The sequence below is a fragment of the Typopeltis vanoorti genome, chromosome 24 (genome assembly GCF_054136105.1).
Source record: "Typopeltis vanoorti isolate ZY-2024b chromosome 24, IOZ_Tvanoo_1.0, whole genome shotgun sequence".
Lineage (NCBI taxonomy): Eukaryota > Metazoa > Arthropoda > Arachnida > Uropygi > Thelyphonidae > Typopeltis > Typopeltis vanoorti.
Window position 1 is genome coordinate 46,831,332 of NC_143572.1, and position 18,751 is coordinate 46,850,082.

Sequence of the window (18,751 nt, forward strand, 5' to 3'; positions counted from 1 at the left end):
ACATAACAATCCTGTGTTTGAAGCCATTCTACCAGCACCAACATTCTCTATTCTAGCTGCTATACAACAGCTTTCTCTTCGGTCTGACCACTCCCATTTCCCTAATCCTGACTCTGATTTCCATTCCTATCTGTCTCATCCTCACCTTTATGCATTTCATCATCTTGTGTTGCTGCAACAACATCTTCAACATCATATCCATCTTCCTCCTGTTATACAATCCATTTAGTTGTGCTTTCCTGCTTCACAAGTAGACTGATCATTTACTACATTAACTTCTTGACTCTGTGCCTTCTCAGAAAACAATAGCCTTTCTAAATGCTCAACACCAAACCCATTCAAATGCAATCCATCAACTTTAAACTATTGCAATTTCTCTTCAAATTCACTCCACAGATTTACAAATTGAATCTCCTTTGCCTCACACAACTCAGCCACCTTACTATTCATTACTCTGCTCTCCTTCTCAATTCGCTGTTGTCATATCTGGGCAACATGCCTGTGATATCAGTCCTGATCTCAAAAATATCCTCTTTAATCCTATAGAAACCCTTCAGCAATTTGAATGTCTCAATCATATCTCCTCTTTTCTGCCTATCAACCAATTTCTGCACACCACAAATCTTCAACCTGTTCTCATAAGGTTCATTCCATAGACCTGCTATCATCTTGGTCACTCGCCTCTGGATCCTCTCAGCCTCCTCCCCATCAAGAAGAAACCTAGGTGACCAAATCTGTGCCCAGTAGTCGAGATGAGGTCTTATCAAGGCTTGGTACAGAGGAACAATAACTTGCTTATCTCTGCTCGTCAAAATATTCTTCAGCAAAAAAGTGATTTGATGAGCTGATTTAGCCACTTTGGCAATGTGCCCCCTAAACTTCATCTCTCTATCCACCAACACTCTCAAGTCCCTGGTCTCATCAATCTCCTGGAGTACGGTTCTACCAATGGAATATACTGCTGCTAATCTTTTCACCGCAAAATGCATAACCTTACATTTTGTCACATTAAATTGACATCCATTCTCCTTAGCCCAGACCACCAATCTATCCAAATCATCCTGCAAGATTTTGGCATCTTCTGCATTCACTATTGCCATACCCAACTTTGCATCATCAGCGAACAAATGAACCGTTCCTCTTAGATCCTTCCCTATATCGTTAATGAACAAATTAAACAGCAGTGATCCAAGAACAGAACACCACTAGTCACAGGCCGTCTTTTGGACTCCACTCTTGAATAAACTACTCTCTGATATCTCTCCATCAACCACCCACCCATCCATCTCACCAACCCTTTATCCATTCCCATATGTTGCAGTTTACGGATTAGAATTCCATGTGGTATCTTGTCAAAGGCCTTAGCCAGGTCCAGCAGTATCACTGTAAACCCATTACCCTTATCCAGTTCAGTCGTCACTGTGTTATAAAACTTGAGGAAGTTACTGAGGCATGATCTACCCTTCACAAAGCCATGCTGTCCCCCTTATAGTATCTTATTTTCATCAATCCATTCCTGTATTTTTCCCTTGACTACTTTCTCCAAAACCTTGACAACGACTCCTAATATGCTGATTGGTCGGTAATCTGAAACGGTAGTCTTTGATTCTCCTTTATGCAGTGGAACTATATTCCCCTCTTTCCACACCTTCGGGACTAAACCAGACCCGAGGCTCAGATTAAACAACATGGTCAAGGGCACTGATAATTCTTTAGCCACTTCACATAAGACTCGTGACGGTATACCATCTAATCCCACAGATGTATTCACATTAAGGTTCTGTAATAGACTATTCACCTCCACTTCATTCCCCACAATTCCAGTATAAACTAATGGTTCCTTCATTCTTTCAATGTCACCACCCGGATGCTATATGTTTGCAAAGTGCTCACTCGGTAATTCCACTATATCGGCTGATTCAGTGACCTTATTCCAATCGGTATTCCTTAAAATTATTCTGCTGTGTACAGTTTTTCTTTTACTTGCAGCATATTGAAAGAACTGTTTGGGATTCTCTTTAGCTTGCATAGCTAGTTTCCTTTCATAATCCACTTTTGCTTTTCTTACCACGCTCGTTACCCTTCTGGCCTGCACTTTATACCGTTCGTGTGCCTGCAGGTCACCTCTCTTTAAATTCCCTCCATAAGCTAAAGCTTAATAACACCATTAAGCTTGAGCTGCAAAAAAAGAAACAACTCAAGCTTAATGGTGTTATTCATCCATTTAACCCCCTACTTGTTTTACTATTCAGACCCTAGGTATACAATCAGCCATAACCTCCTGCAAATGCTCCTTGACCACTTCCCATGCTCTGTCGACATCCACCCCTTGCAGTTCTACATACTTGCTGCAACAACTTCCCCAAGTCTCTATTAACATTCTTTCTTTCCCCCACATCTAAGTCATTTGTGCCCATGACTACCACTAATTTTGATGCCTGGTTTTTCCTTTTTTGCAATGCATTTTGTGCACTTTATTAGTCATCACACCTCTAATGATAGAGTCCCCATGCTTCCATGCTGCCAACGTACATTTCTTTATCAATGCCATTTTCAGAAGTAGTACGAACAAAAAAAGTAGAAAAACAATGTATCTAAACTGAAAAAATGCAGCAGAATTTGCGATAAAAAGCTATGCTATCTAAATTGTTATATCTGGGCAACATGCCTACGACTTTCCCAACAATACTATTCTTCTTCACCTGCTGCAATAACTTCCTCAAGTCTCTATTAACATTCTTTCTTTCTCACATCTAAGTCATCTGTGCCCATGACTACTGAAAAACTGGGCATCACTAATTTTGATGCCCAGTTTTTCCTTTTTTGGAATGCATTTTGTGCACTTTATTAGTCATCACACCTCTAATGATAGAGTCCCCATACAATGATATACGACTATCCTTCGACTCTTTTTTTGTAATACTAAATTCCTCCTTATTATCATCAGCCAGTCTCTTTTTTAGATGTTTATTATCCTCCTCCAGATGTTTCATTTCGCTTTTCACACTTAACTCCTGCCTAAGCTCTTCTACTACGGTCCTAATACAATGATATACAACTATCCTTCGACACTTTCTTTGTAATACTAAATTCCTCCTTCTTATTATCATCAGCCAGTCTCTTCTTTAGATGTTTATTATCCTCCTCCAGATGTTTCATTTCGCTTTATACACTAACTCCTGCCTAAGCTCTTCTATTACGGTTCCAACACTTGCTCCCATTTCTAATCGTTCTAATCTATAAAGACACTTTTCACATACATGAATGCTTTCCTTCTTCTCATTTACCCAAACAGTCCACAAATCTTTCACATTTTTCAGTGCATACACAACAATTTTTGCAACACATTCACTGCGAAAAATCCAAGGCAGAGCTAGACTTTCGTACAGAAGCCTTCCATGCTGCCAACGTATGTTTCTTTATCAATGCCATTTTCAGAAGCAGAAGTAGTATGAACAAAAAAGTAGCAAAACACAATATAAACAACAAAAATTTTCAACAACACTGAATCCAAACTGAAAAAATGCAGCAGAATTTGTGATAAAAAGCTACGTTATCTAAAGCCACACTTATTATAATATAACTACTATATGAAAGTGAAAACTGGAACAATAAAACAAAAAGTTAAAAGATTAGTAGCAGCTGAAATTTCATTTCAGCTGCTACTAATCTTTTAACTTTTTGAAAGAATTTAACCCAGAGCCAGTAATAGAGAAAAATAAACACAACTAGATGAAGCATGTTAAAAGAATACAAAGATTGTCCAAACAAGTACTTCATTATAAACATCAGCTAGATAAAGAGCAGGTTGTCCTTGAAGTGTATAATGATGATTGTTCTTTAAGTTATGATTCTGTTCTGCTCTGTCCATCAGCCTCTTTGATTCATTCCAAGACATCTCTTTCCAATTACAAAATAAAATGATTTGTTGTCATGTTGCCAAGATTTTTAAAGCATACATTATCACTATAACACCATCCTGAATGTTCTTTTTCATACTGATCTTGTAATTTTTAGAGATGTATTATTTTATACATCTAAAATTAGAATGAGAGAGTTATGAAAGTATTACATTTTAAACTATTTACTTCAGAAGATGGGCATAAGAATTATAAAATAAATTAGATCTGTACTTCTAACTATCAATGTTATACTTACTACTTCATCTATTAGTGGCTGTGGAGTCCCTGCAGCAAGGTGATCCTTAATCTGTTCCTCAACTATTAAGCAGCAAAAAATTAAAAACCAAAGTAAGTAAGATGGTAACATGTTAGTTCACATGACAACAATTTTTCCAAAATTCCAACTCTGAAAATTGCAAATTAGGCAAATGCATTTTGCTTTTTTCATAATCAGCAGAAACAACAACAAAAAAAGGAGGATCCTGATATTAAACAGTAATTTTTCAGTGTAAGCAACTGTAACTTGACTTGCAACTTCTAAACATTTCCCAGCATCACCTTAGTGTTTTCATCATGATCTGAAAATCATTTAAAAATTAGACAGTAGAGAAAAAGGTATGCACATCACAAAATTTCTTTGAACAGAATGTTTTGTGTATACATTATGACCATTAATAGTTCCCTGTTTGTGCTTTAAGGAGAGATTGCACTCAATTAAAAAAAGCAATGTACAGTTTCCAACACTGGAAGACTGAAAAATTCTATATTAGACAATTCCCAAATGTTGTTAGATGTTATTTAGAGAATGCTATTAGACATTCATTAAATGTTATTAGAAAATCATTAGAGAAATCAGTAATAATGTTAATCTAATATTATAAATGCAGGGTGATTCATATAGAACTAAACGCAAAAGTTCTGTTATAGGAAATGGTGGCACAGATCCACCTCAAAATGCTTGTACTGAACTATTCAAGGTAAGGTAAGTTTTTTGATCAGTTTCCAGTCATTTGTTTGTGATCTGGAATGAAAACTTTGGGTTTAATTCTAAGTGAATCACCCTACATTATCTACTAGAACGACAATTAAGGAAGGCAAATTACTATGGAAAACAAATTTAGTAGCTGGTCAACACAGGCAGATAACAGATGGTTGCAAAATTGAATCCAAAACTGTTGTTTCTCTGTTTTTTTTTATGAAGTTACCTTTGAAACTTCAATTGGAGGGAGATTTGACACCTCATTTATAATGACATCCTCTTATGAGATGATCAAATCCAAGACCCTCAATCCTTGTGTGCCCTCTATTACATACTTCCCGAGGTGGATGTCCCTCAAAAACTCATATTCTTTACTTCTGGTTGCTATCTTGTCATCCTAATCTATATTGCTGTAATTAAAATCACCAATGATCACCCTATTCCTATTTGCCTGGCTAATTTGCTTATACATTTCCTGGTCAATATCCTCCACATTACTTGGTCTACAGCAACATCCAATGAGGTGTTTCATTCTATTCACTTCTATCTTGCACCATACTGCCTCAGAAACCACTACCACTATCTGTCCCTTGCATCTCTTTTATGAACATATATCTTTTTCTATCACCAATAACACCTCACCTTTTATCCTTTCTATCTTCATGAAACACATCATATCTTCCCATCTCTGTTCCTGTAAGGATGTCATCCTCGTCCAACCATGTCTCACTTATCTCAATTTTTGGGTGAACAAAGTCAATCAATGCAACCATTTCATTTCCCTTGTTTCTGATACTTCCAGCATTCATTCCTGGATCTATAACAAGTTTCATTGATACCACTTATAAGATGTGACTTCTCCATACCAAGCCATTTCTTTTCCTCTTTACTCATTCCAGAACGTTCTTCATATCCAACTGTTTTCCCTACATCCCAGGTAATCCCCTTCCCTTTTTGTCTACGAATGTGCATTCACATCCTCTTGGAACATCAACCCTTTTCATACTGTGTTTCTCTGTCCACCCTTAGCCTCCCTGTTTGTCTTGCACACTTGTTCTTTCAATCTCTACATTCGTGCTACCCACTTCTTAATTCATAAGCACCACTTCAATCTCTCCTTCCTTACGCACCACTCTTTCATATTCTTAGGGGAAACTTAATTGCTCAGATTCATTCTCTGCACTCATTACTCTCCCTTCCAGCAGCAGTCTCTACAAATGACTAAACCCAAACCATTCAAATACAGTCCGTAACTTATACAATTCAATTCTTCCTTCAAACTCATTCCACACATTAACTCTTTATCTTCATAAAAGGTTAATGTGTATTCATAAAGAAGAGAAGCATTTACTGATGGCTACAGAACTTTTCACAGTACAGTCATGTAGAGATATATCAATTCGAAGAATTTTTAGTTAAAGAGAAAAAATATTATTATATACAAAGATGACCATTACTGACAAATGCCATTTTTGAAGTTAGCAAGTTATTTATCCTGTGAGTTTTCTGAGAATTTCAATATTTCCATTTAAAGCTAGTTAGCTATCATGTAAAAGGAATGTCAAAAAACAAAAGAAAGTTTAAGAAATTGAAAATTATTTTAATGATATTAACTCACAATACTACAAAGAATAAAATAATTTATTAGGCTGCTAAAATTTTATAGGATTTCAAACCACTATACTCTGAGTGCCCTTTGTGCTCTAAATACTTAGAGCACAAAAAACACCTATCAAAACTAAGATACTAACAGCCAAATAATTATGGAGGGAAAAAAAAATTCAAAATTATAATGGAGAAAAGAACTGATGTTCTATTACAGCATTTGCTAAAGCTAGATTTAAAGGTAGTTGACCATTGTCACTTTAGCCATCAATAGTGTCTATATAGCTGTTAGGCAAATATATAGACAGAAAATCAACTCAGTAAATTCATATGGAATAAGAGAGAAATTAGTTAAAACACTAAACGAGCTGTATACAAGATAGTGTTCAAACCAATTTTAACTTATGGATGTTAGAACTAGATTAACAATAAAAACCCTTAATTAGGGTTTTATTTTAAACAGATATGAGAGTTCTGAGAAAGATTAGGAAAGCAAACAGATGGCATCAATGGCAGTGTCATATTAGAAATGAGGATATTAGGAAAGAACTTGACATTGCTAGCATTCAGGAATGTTAGCAAAGCAAGTGTTCTTTGCCAGGATGGCTGGAAAAAGACCCAGAGGAAGACTAAGAACTAGGTGGATTGATACAGTTAAAAGTGCCTTAGAAGATAGAAAAATGAGATCTGATAATATTGAAGTCTTGAAAGACAGATAACAGATTAATTCGGATGAAAATTGTCGATAAAAAGTTAGCAATGATGTAAACTTTTCATGTAGTACTATTATAACATCCTGTACACCTCCTGAGGATAATCACCAGGAATTTGAGGATAATTTCTGACATACAACTCATGGGGGATGTACAGGATACATGACAGTAATATGCTACATAATAAAAAGCATGTTATTACTAGTTTTCTAGTAATAATGTAAACTTCCCAATTAATCTGTTATAAGTATGGTCTCCAATATTGAGCAATGTTATTATATTTCAGTATTTTAAAGCTATTACTTGTATTACATGATCTAGACATTTAAGTTCATCTACCACTGGGTTTTTCCTGCCATTTTGGGATGAAATAATTTTTTTTTTTAATCTTTAAAAGTTGTACTGTTAATTAGTCTGCAAGATTCTTTAACTAAACTGAACAACTGCTGAAACAAATTTGGCAAGAAAACCAGTAATAAAAAAAAGAGAAAAGACTATGAATATAATCAGGAACAGTCAAAACATCAGCTGAATCCTGAATGGAAAAGCCTAATGAACAAATAAACCATTTCAGCTATTTAGGCATAATTTTCAGCAAAGATGGAAAATTAAATTTAGAGCCTCCCTTGATGAGTCTAAGGACTCCTTGGAATTGCCCATAATAATAATAAATACAGAAACACAGAACAGAATAAGCACAGCTAGTATATGGGAAGCCAAAGGAATAAATTCATATATAAGAGAGAAATTATCCAAAAAATAAACTAGCAGCATAGGACTTTCTTGAAACTAATTTTACCTTACGGATTTAGAGAGTTGGATTAGAAATAAAATGTCCTAGTTGGGATTTGAATGCAGGTCTGTTTCCAACCAAGTGGCATCTTCATTATGTAGGCTTGAATGAATATAAATATTAACTTCTAATTATTTTTGTCAATCTATTTTAGATACAGTTTTGTATTTGTACAAATTCTAAACTTCTGATGTTCAGAAAATGCAAAAAAGAATGACTTACCTGATTCAGGAAGCGCTTTTGGTAATATACTTTCTTTGAGTGTTTCATCTTGAGGTGTATAACTCCTGAATTGTGGTCTACAAATATGAAAACGAAATTTAAAAAAAAAAATGGAAAACAAAATTACAAACTAATTAATTAAATCTATAGTCATCAAATTCCTGATATGTATCGTAAAGGAGATACTATGACTATGTATGTGTTTCCCTGAACCCAACAGTGAGGTAGTAATGATGTTTTACTAAGGAATTATAGAACAAGGTGGTTCCCCATTGCCTTTGTTATCTGACAGTATCCTACATCTGTAGGTGTATGTGCATGTGTTCACAGGGCCAGTTTGCCTGTTTTGAGGGATGGAAACCTGAGCTTCTGGGAGTAAAAGAATTGTCTACCTCCATATAAGACCAGCTATCTTGCTTTTGACTGAAAACCCCCTGATAAAGGGGTTCCTCGCATCATAGATGGAATTTGAACCCAGTTCTTTTTAACCAAGTAGCTCCATCAAAACCAAATGAGCCGGAGGCTGTGCTATGACAGTACCACATGATTATTACTAATATATTACTATCAGTAATTGAATCCAAATCACACTCTCACTTGTCAGTACTGCAATGTCATATCTTATATTTCTACCTTCTAAGGGTTTGGACTATACCAATTCACTTAAATCTTGGTCTTCCTCTAGATTTTCCTCCCCTGCAATCTTAGCACCAAACACCTGTTTTACTGACATTTCCTCTCCTATTCTGCTTAAGTGACAATTCCAGCTTAGATTAGCTCTGTTCACACATTCTTGAATACCAACATCTTTTTCTCAGAACTCTCATATCAATCTTTTCATTTCTAACTAATTTCTCTCTTATTTCATATCAATTTATTCAGTTGACTCTCTACCATGATAGCTTTGCTTACTTCTGGTTTCCATTTTGAATTTGCCATTTTCACTAAAAATTACAGCTAAACAGCTGAAATGTTTTACTTGTTCTGTAGGTTTCTCATTCAGGCTGCAGCTAACGCTTTCAATGTTCCTGCCTACTTTCGGCATCTGTCTCTTTTTACTGCCGATTTTAATATCAAATTTTTTACAGCTGTTATTCAATTTAATTACGGAATCCTCCAGCATATACTCATTTATCTTAGAATATAACATCATCTACATAAAGAGATATTAACATCTTCAGTTTTGATATCAGGTTTAATGCCACTTTTCTATACAACATAATTTGTACAGATGGTGAACAACAGTGGAGATAGTGTGCACACATTCTTGTAATACACAAGCTGATATCCCACCTAATCACATGGACTTAATTGCATTAAGATTCTGCAATATCTTGAGCACCTTCAATTCATCTCCCTTTATTCTGAACTATTTTTTTGCTTTTGTGAATTTCCTACCATCAGCATTCATTAACTCCACAAAATTTTCTTTATGTTGTTCCTACTTAATGACACTACTCATTTAACTTCTGATTTATTCTCCTAACCCAGGATATGCAGTCCAAAAATCTCATGACCATCTCCTATGTACTACTAACATCCTTTACTAGTAAATTCTTATGCCATGATATTACTTTAAGCTACATCCTGAGCTTCTTGTAATCACCCGCTCAATGAAAATTCTAATATTTGGCAACTTCCCAAGTTGGGACTGTATGATCACAGATGACCAGACCTGAGCACAGTAATCCAGATGTAGTTGTATGAAGACTTTATAAACAGGAATGATAACTCCTTCATCTCTGCTGGTTGGTGCATTTTTCAATAATCAAGTAATCCCATCAGCTACCCTGGCTACTTCAGCAATATGCCCTCTAAACTTCAACTCTCCATCTACTACCCTCAAATCCCTGACTTGATCAATTTCTTGCAGTACGGTTAACTCCACATGGTACACAGCTTGCAATGTTTGTATCCCAAAATTCATAACTTTACACTTTTCCAAATTAAATCGACGGCCATATGTGCTGCCCATACTATTAGCCTATTTGAATCATCCTGTAAGCCAGGGTTTCTCAAACTGTGTTCCGCGAGAAGCTCTGGAATTTGTCATTTTAGTTTTCTAAGCATTTTTCATGAATAAATATTTCATTGTAGAAATATTCTGAGGAGAATAATATTCGTGAATATGTAGAAAAGCTCAGACCTACAACAGTTATTCAATTTAGTCAGGGAATCTTGCAAACTTGTAGCGAATTTATTTAGAAGTATAACATCGTCCTCATAAAGCAAAGAGCTGACATTAACATCTCCAATTCTGATATCATGTTTAATACCACTTTCCTTCATAATATGATCAATATAGATAATGAATAACAGAGGGGATAATGTACATCCTTGTCTCACACCAGATTTAACATTAAACCATCTTTCTGTACCTCCTTCAATTCTAACTGCTGACTTACAACTCAAATAAAGACTAAGTATTGCTTGATATAATGCTCCATTAACACCATATAACTGTAGCATTTAGAATGACTTCTCTCTTGGCACCTTGTCATATCCCTTTTCCAGATCTACAAAACCTAAATACAGATCTTTGTTAAATTCCCGTGATTTCTCAACTATCGGTTGTAAAGTGAAAATCTGATCCTGACAGCCTCTATTTGGCCTGAATCCAGCTTGTTCTTTACCAAACGTCTCTTCCACAATCCTTCTCAACTGTTTCTTAAGTATACTTGCATATATCTTACCAAGAAAACTCAGCAATGAAATGCCTGCGTAATTCTCACATTCAGTTTTATTTTCCTTTTTATATATGGGTACTATGAGGGCTCTACTCGAATCATCTGGAATTCATCCCTCTGTCCAGGCCTTCTAAACTATGCAGTACAGCCACTGTATGACTTTTATATCCCCATATTTCTGGTTGAATATTATCTACTTCTGCTGCCTTTACACATTTCAGGCTTTTCATGGCTTTTTCTACTTCAAGTATGGATATGTATTCCTGACTGCATGCCTGGTCAGTGTTTTTTTGTCATTGTGCTGTCACCATTGCTAGTTTCATTTAGCAGTTTTTCAAAGTAATTACTCCATACTTCAAGGATATCCTTTTCTCCAGTTTTCATATCACCTTTGTCATCTCTAATTCCTTTTACAGCATTCTTTCCTTCATTTCTGAGCTTCTTCAACAAGCTCCAAATATCTTTCCACCTTCTTCATATTTATTTTCTATGTTCTTACCAGTCTTCCCATGACTTTTGTTTAGCTAGTTTTACACAGTGTTTAGCTTTCTTACATTTGTCTCTGTATTCTCTAAGAGCATGACCGGACTTATTTGCTGCGAACTTTTGATATGCTTTCTCCTTTTCCTTCACTGCCTCTGTAACTTCCTGTGTCCACCATGGAGTTCTGATTTTTCTATCCTTGCACAGAACCTCACCACATGCCTCTCTGGCTGAATCAATGAGTGTTTTCTTCAGGGCTTTCCACTGAATATCCAAGGTTTGGTTCCTGCTCTCAAACGCTTTCATTTTTTTTCATGAATAATATTTGTGTAGTTTAGTCTACAGTTCACATCTGAGAGCTGCTCAACTTTGTTTCTCTTTAAAACTTTCTTACATGTTCTTCTTTTCAATATGAAATTCAATTTTATCCTGCTCAAGACTAAATAGTGATCATTTCCAATTTCAAATTCTCTGTACACTCTGGTGTCCTGCACCAGTGAGTAAACATCACTATCAACAATAACATAGTCAATGAGACTTTTCTTATTCCTTGCCTCTTCTCTCCATATGAATTTGTGCACATTTTTATGTTGGAACATTGTGTAATCCAACAGGTATTTGCCATTATTATTACCTTTGCTCTTTTCTCCAGTCTCATTGTCCAGTTCCCCATTCTGATATTTGCCCACATCACTCTACTTGAGACTCCCTGCCATTCCAAAAGATTAGCCTTGTATTTAGTGTTGAATACATAGCTACTCCTTCTTTTCCTTGATTGTCATTGCCTGAATATAACATTTTGTATTTATTGCTGAGAAAGATCTCACCAGGTTTGGTCTTTTTTGTTTCAATCACCCCTATTATGTTGATCTGGTGTTGGATCCTATTTCTTCCCAATCTATACTTTGGATCCGACATAATTACTATTACGATGTTCTTAACTAATTGATAAGTTGTAAGTTGATTTCTAATTCAAATATAAAGAAAATTTATATTTAAAGACTGCGCCACTTTATATCTGAATTAGTTCAAGAATTGAAGATAAACCAACTCTCAACTACCCTTCCTTTATATGTTGTTATTATATATACTGGCCGAGTATATTTAACTTACTTAATTTACCCGCTTTGGTTCGAATATTTTATGAATGGTGCAGTAAAAGAGATTCAGACAATATATATCTTTTGATTAACAAAAACAAACATTTAATTTTAAAATCACAAATTTTTACACTTAACTTCAAATCAGTAATTATAATATCATAAACATTTTAACTCCTCAGATAAATTCAATCATACAACTCATACAATGATAAATCTGTTATCTGTAATACAGTCTTCTCACAGTTCCTTTTAGCTATTTAATAAAGTTCCTTAATGATCATTTACATCAATATCTCATAGTTTTTTAAGTTTTAAATACAATAAAAATTGCAGTAATACCTCTTCACAAGCACTGTTAGTATAAGGAAATTCTAGGATTAAACTCTCACACTTCTCTGTATAGGAATATTAATGGTTGGAATAATCTTACCGATAATCTCTTTTCTTCACCTACTTATATGTAAACACTTTTTATGACTGTAAACACTTAAACAGTATACGGCACTCATTAAAATAATTCTTCTAAGCAATAACTGAATTAATCGTCAGTCACTATACGCATAAACAAACGTTCTTGCATGAAATACTACTGATCTCTTATGAATTAAGGCAATACACAATAATCCTTAACTTGAGGTTTTATATGCACAGCTGTTCATTCTTCCTGCATTCATTTAATTCTTTAGGCAATATATTTCTAAGCACAGCTAATGGTAACTTCAATTTTACAGCCTCTACTATTCTCTAGTTACTCGATGCTTTATTTCAAGATTCTGCGTGTCCTTGACAGGTCGGCCTTGAAATTATATCTCAATTCAAGTATTGCTAGTCTAATTAATAGTCTCTCAGCTGTTTTCCGTAGCTATAATTGTTATTCTACAACTTATTAACTAACTGCTTTTCGACTAGTAGACTTTATTAGCTGCTTGAGTGACTTGCCGACTCACTATTATCGCAATGTGATTCCCGAGTGCCCCGATTCCAACCTAATGCCAATCCTCTCCTTTCTCTCTCTCTTAATTAATTAATAATTTCAGCTTTCATCGCTTATATATCTGTTCTTCCCGCCTAAATTATTCTCGTGATTTCTTTCTAAAACTCTTTTCAATAAACCTTCTCCTCATGTGGTGTTCCAAAACGTGCAAGCTATCTAACATACGTTTCCATGACAACAAAACAAAACATAATAAAATTGAGGTATTGCATAACGCTAAACTTCTACCAACAGGAATAAATAGAGAATATTTACATTTCAATTAATGCGCAGTTAAATTATCAAATATAAATTCTTATAATATTAATATAGTAATAAATAAAATAGCTTAATAATATTTAATACAGTCTTTTCATTATTAATACATATATCTTTGATTAATTAATTAAATATTAGATAAGATTAAAAGGTAGTTATACGAATATTATTTTATAAACAAGTGATTTACATTAAACAATATTTACAAGTCTAGCCTATGTGATGGAAGATCATGTTGGATTCTGAAGCAAATAATAATTACTCCAATCTCTATATTATCAGAATCCAACACTGGTACTTATCTAATTCCTCAGCTAGCTACATTTCTTTTCCATTCAGGCTTCTTATGTTGATAGTACCGATCTTTAACTCTGGTGATGTTGAGTTGGGGTGTGCTTTCAGATTTGTTCGAGTAGCTGACTTTTCGCTGTTCGCCCTGGTGAAAACAACGGGGGCCTTGTTTAATTGGGTGATGCCCCAGCCAGCATGAAATTCTGTCATGTTCCACCATCATTTGAAATTTTGGTTTAAGCCAATTAGAATACAATTTGAGCTAAATCCCAAATTGCTAGCCCATCCTTGTGTGTTCAGTATCCAGGTAGATACCTAACAGGGTGCACCACGAGAAGGTGAGGATTGGACATTAGGTAAGAAGTCCTGGTCGGTTCTCCGCATTCCTTTGAAGGCTATGTGGAGGTCTCCTCTCAGTTATATAGCTTTGACCCTTAAGCATCCCCCTTTTAATATTCTTAATATATAAAACTTTAAAACTAAAGCTAATAAAGCTAATTTTGTAGAAAGTATTCTACCTTGGGTATAATAAATGTTAAAGATACCAAGCTATTTTAAACCTGGTTTTACTCCATTTCCCAAGTAAGCAAACAGACAAGTAAGTCAAGTTTGTGCCTGCAAGTCTAGGTGATCCCACACGTAGTGCAAGACCAAGGAAACTCATGGTAAAAGGTGGATAAGCTCTGATCACTATTCTTAATATTTACCCTTAATTCAAAGCACATCTCCTGGAGGAGATGTATGATGCTATGTATTAAAGGCAAGGGGCCACCACCCAGACCAGTTTCGACCTTTATTGAGGTCTCATCAGTGGGAGCCAGGCTAGAAATACCAAGATTTTAGTAATACAGAGCTTATAAGTATTTTACCAGAACAAGTTACCATAAGGTGTTTTAACCTTATTAAATAAAAATCTCAGGAGGAGAGATAGATTTAGAAAGTATTTTACCTTGGGTATAATAAATGTTAAAGATACCAAGCTATTTTAAACCTGGTTTTACTCCATTTCCCAAGTAAGCAAATTGAGTCTATTTGCTGATGCATACTATCTCCATCATATTTTCTATCTCCTGATCTATAGCAGCATCTGACTGTATATTTTGTTCTACTGGCCTCAATCTCACACCACATAGCCTCAAATGTGCTATTTTCACTGGTCTGCCGTTGAACGTCTACTCTCTTTGGTTGCAGTTCATCAGCTGTCATCAATAACACTCCTTTCCCCATTTTTTTCTCTCTCTATCACCTTCACATTCTATCTCACTAACTATATCACCTTCTGTTAGCCAAGTCTCACTAATGTCAATAACCTTTGGCTAGGATGAGCAACCAATGCCAAAAATTCCTTCTACTTGTTCCGAATGCTCTTGGCATTGGTGTACACAAAGTGCAAAAGTCTCTTAGGCCCACTGCTATCCTGACGCTTAATACTAACTATCCCATTCTGGTTTGTTACTAGTGGTACTAACTTATGCATATTATACACATTCTTATACTCAACTTCCTCACTGATGTCTGCATATCCACTCAACAGGTAACCCCCCCCCCCCTTAAAAGTTCTGGTTTCCTTGATTCTGCACACTTTCTGTTCATTCAACAACATTTTTTCCAGTCTACGAACACCAAATCCATTCAGATGCAAACCATCCTTCCTGTATAAGTCCTTTTGCTCATCAAACTTGCTCCACAAACTCCTCCGGCATAACCTATGCATCGAGCCATTTACTATTTTAGCCCTCCTTCTCAGCTCTACTCTATCATACCATGGTAACAAGTTCACTACTTAACTCTGCCACTCTTTTCTTTTGCTACTTCCAGTAATTCTTTCATATCCTATAAATAATAATAATTAAATGAAAATAAATAAAAAATAGAAATTGCAAACAACACAATAATACAATGCAAAATTCAATAATAATAAGAATAAAACGAACAACCCGAACCCAATAAAATAATATACCTATAATAATAAAACACACATGCAAAAGTAAGGAAGTAATTAACACTGGTCAAATTTAGTGATAATAGTGCACAGGGCAAGAAAACAAAGCAAAAACAAACAAACAAACAAAAATATATATATATACTCCATCTAATAAAAACACCACAGGCCAGCATTTATTTGTTGAAGGGCACTCTTCATGCTACTCTACAACAAGAGGTAGATGAGAGTAAGGCATACACTGTCATTTTTTTGAATTTTTCAAAAGGGATTGGACAAGGTGCCACACGACAAATTCATTTTTAAGTTGCTACATATGGGTTTGGATATCAGGTTAATGGATTGGTATGGCTTTCTGATGTCAGAGATTGTATATGGGGAGAGCAGCATCAGGGTGTAGGAAGGTTAGAGTGGAATTCCACAAGATGCAGTACTGTTCATGCTATTGTTGCTATACTACAGAGATATTCAGTTGCTTGCAGATGACATGCAGCTTGGGACAGTTATTAGTAATAGTGTTGATGTTTTTGTTCTTCAAGAGGATTTGAATAAACTGGAAAGGTTTGCAAATGAAGGCAGATGTCAGTTTAATGCTATTAAATGTAAGGTTTTGAAATCTAGGATTCACAAATATGATGCTTCATACTTACTTGGTGAAGTTATACTGGAAAAAGTATAAGAAACAATGGATCTTAGAGTAATTTTAGATAGAAGTTTGAAGTTCATGGGACATATTACAAAAGTTGTGAAGACAACTCAGAGAATTTTTGTAATATTGAGGACACTGACATGAGAGATAAAAGGCTGGTGGTGGTTCCATTATATAAAACTTTGATCAGACCACATCTGGATTTCTGTGCTCAGATCTGGTCACAGGATTTCATTGAAATGAATTAAACCTTGGAGAGGATGCAGAGATGGATAATGAAAATGATATTATGACTGTGCAATGTTAGTTATCATGAACTGAAGGCATGCAAACTACAGAGTTTGGGAGATAGATATGATTGAGTCATTTAAGTTGCTGAAAGGTTATTATTTTTCATATGGTAGAACAGGAGGAAGGAACAAGGACAAGGGGTTCCAACATCAAACACAAAACAAAAATCTACATTAACGCTAAAATACAATAACACATATTCTAATTAAAAAAAAAAAAAAAAAAAGCAGGATTACTAAAAATTGTCACAATACATGTTACAGTCTGAGGCCTCTGGTCCTCAGTAACCAACCTGATCTTTCAAAGTCAATAAAATCAGAATGTTATCACTTCTGACATCAAGAAACTCGCATGATTACAATAATCACTGGTAACCAGATTCGCTACTAACCCATCCTACATCACTCACAGATGGCTTAGAAAGTTTTTTTTGTCACTTGGGTATCAGTAAATCAGACAAAAATTATATTCGTTTAAAAATTTTAATTATATTAAAATTTGAAAGCGCAATTGGAAGGACGATGGTACGGTGCACCCTTCGATTAAAAAAGGCCTAAGTTCGATTCTCGTCATGACGGGAGGAATCTTTATATGGACTTTTTCAATTGAAGGCGAGTTAGCCGATCTCATACGGAGGTAGCAGAGTTTTTCTCCCGGAAACTTGGGTTTTTCATCCTGCATACAGACAAATCGGCCCTTCAGAACACATGCAATTTACAGACAAAAAATGCTAGCTGTGGTGGTGGTGGTTGTGGGCAGTCGATGGCATTGATGTAGGTGATTGGTAGTAGAAGTTCTGTGTATTAGTGGAGAGGGAAAGTTGTACAGTAAGGTGTCCTCCTGCGATGAGTCTTCGGATTCCTTGGAAGTGTCACGAATAATAATAATAATTTGATCATAGAATTTATATATTCTTGTTTTGCTTATGTTTGGGTATGAGATTAAAATAATAAATTTCTTGGCTTAAGGCCTGTGTAGCTCAGAGGAAATGGCACTTGCATCTTCTGTGTTAGGCCGCCCAAAGATAGACTTTAGTTCAAGTCTAACTGCCGACTGGAGGAACTTCTTCTAAGCTTATCTTTGACCAGTTCCTGAGTTAGTCGATCTCTGGCACGGGCAAGCGGGTTTTCTCTCCCAGAAATTCGGGTTTTTCATCCCATAAACTCAAGAAAATCAACCGTAAAACCCACACTTAATTCAGACAGTAACTTATTCTGTTATGGTTAGGTACCAAGATATGCCAGCACTTGTTTGCCAGTCTCTTCATTGGTGGCAGCTTATAATTGATGGTAGTCATGGGCCAGCTTATCTGATTGGCTACCAGTGGAGATTGAACTTGTTAATAATTGGTGGATTTTTTATATATAGGTATTCATAGATATTATATCTTAATATTTAATCCTACCATAGAGATGATCTCTGTTTCTAACAATTATTTTTTTTTTATTTCCGAGTGTACCTATATGTTATTATATGCACAAGGGTTCACTCCAATTGGTGCAATGATCTTAACTCTTTCTTTCAGAATCCAAATAATCACTGACTCACGACCAAAATACAAAATAAACACATTTAATATAACAAAAACAATATATATACACTTCAAACAAATATTACATAACTAACTACAAATTAATTGGATCCAAGGCCTTTTAAAAATAAACTTACACTTAAGACTAGACTAAACACTTTGTTTTCACAATGACAAAATGTTCATAGCCAGTTTCTTTCTCTGTCAAGGCCCTTTTCCGAAGATATATAACTTTATTCTTCATTTTTACAGGATCCCTTCTCATCACTTATGTCACACATTAATTCTTCCGAACTTAATTCTATCTC

At 35.2% G+C, this 18,751-nt stretch overlaps 1 protein-coding gene across 1 annotated transcript in view; it reads right to left on the reverse strand.

Annotated features, from left to right (window-relative positions):
* LOC150093160 (coiled-coil domain-containing protein 12) overlaps positions 1–18,751 on the reverse strand; it is a 54,353-nt gene that overhangs the window by 33,884 nt on the left and 1,718 nt on the right. The window contains exons 2-3 of the mRNA XM_090413871.1: positions 8,215–8,291; positions 4,159–4,220 (exon numbers count right to left, since the gene is read on the reverse strand). Coding sequence (XP_090269997.1) covers positions 4,159–4,220; positions 8,215–8,291 — 139 coding nt within the window. The remainder of the gene's footprint in view (positions 1–4,158; positions 4,221–8,214; positions 8,292–18,751) is intronic.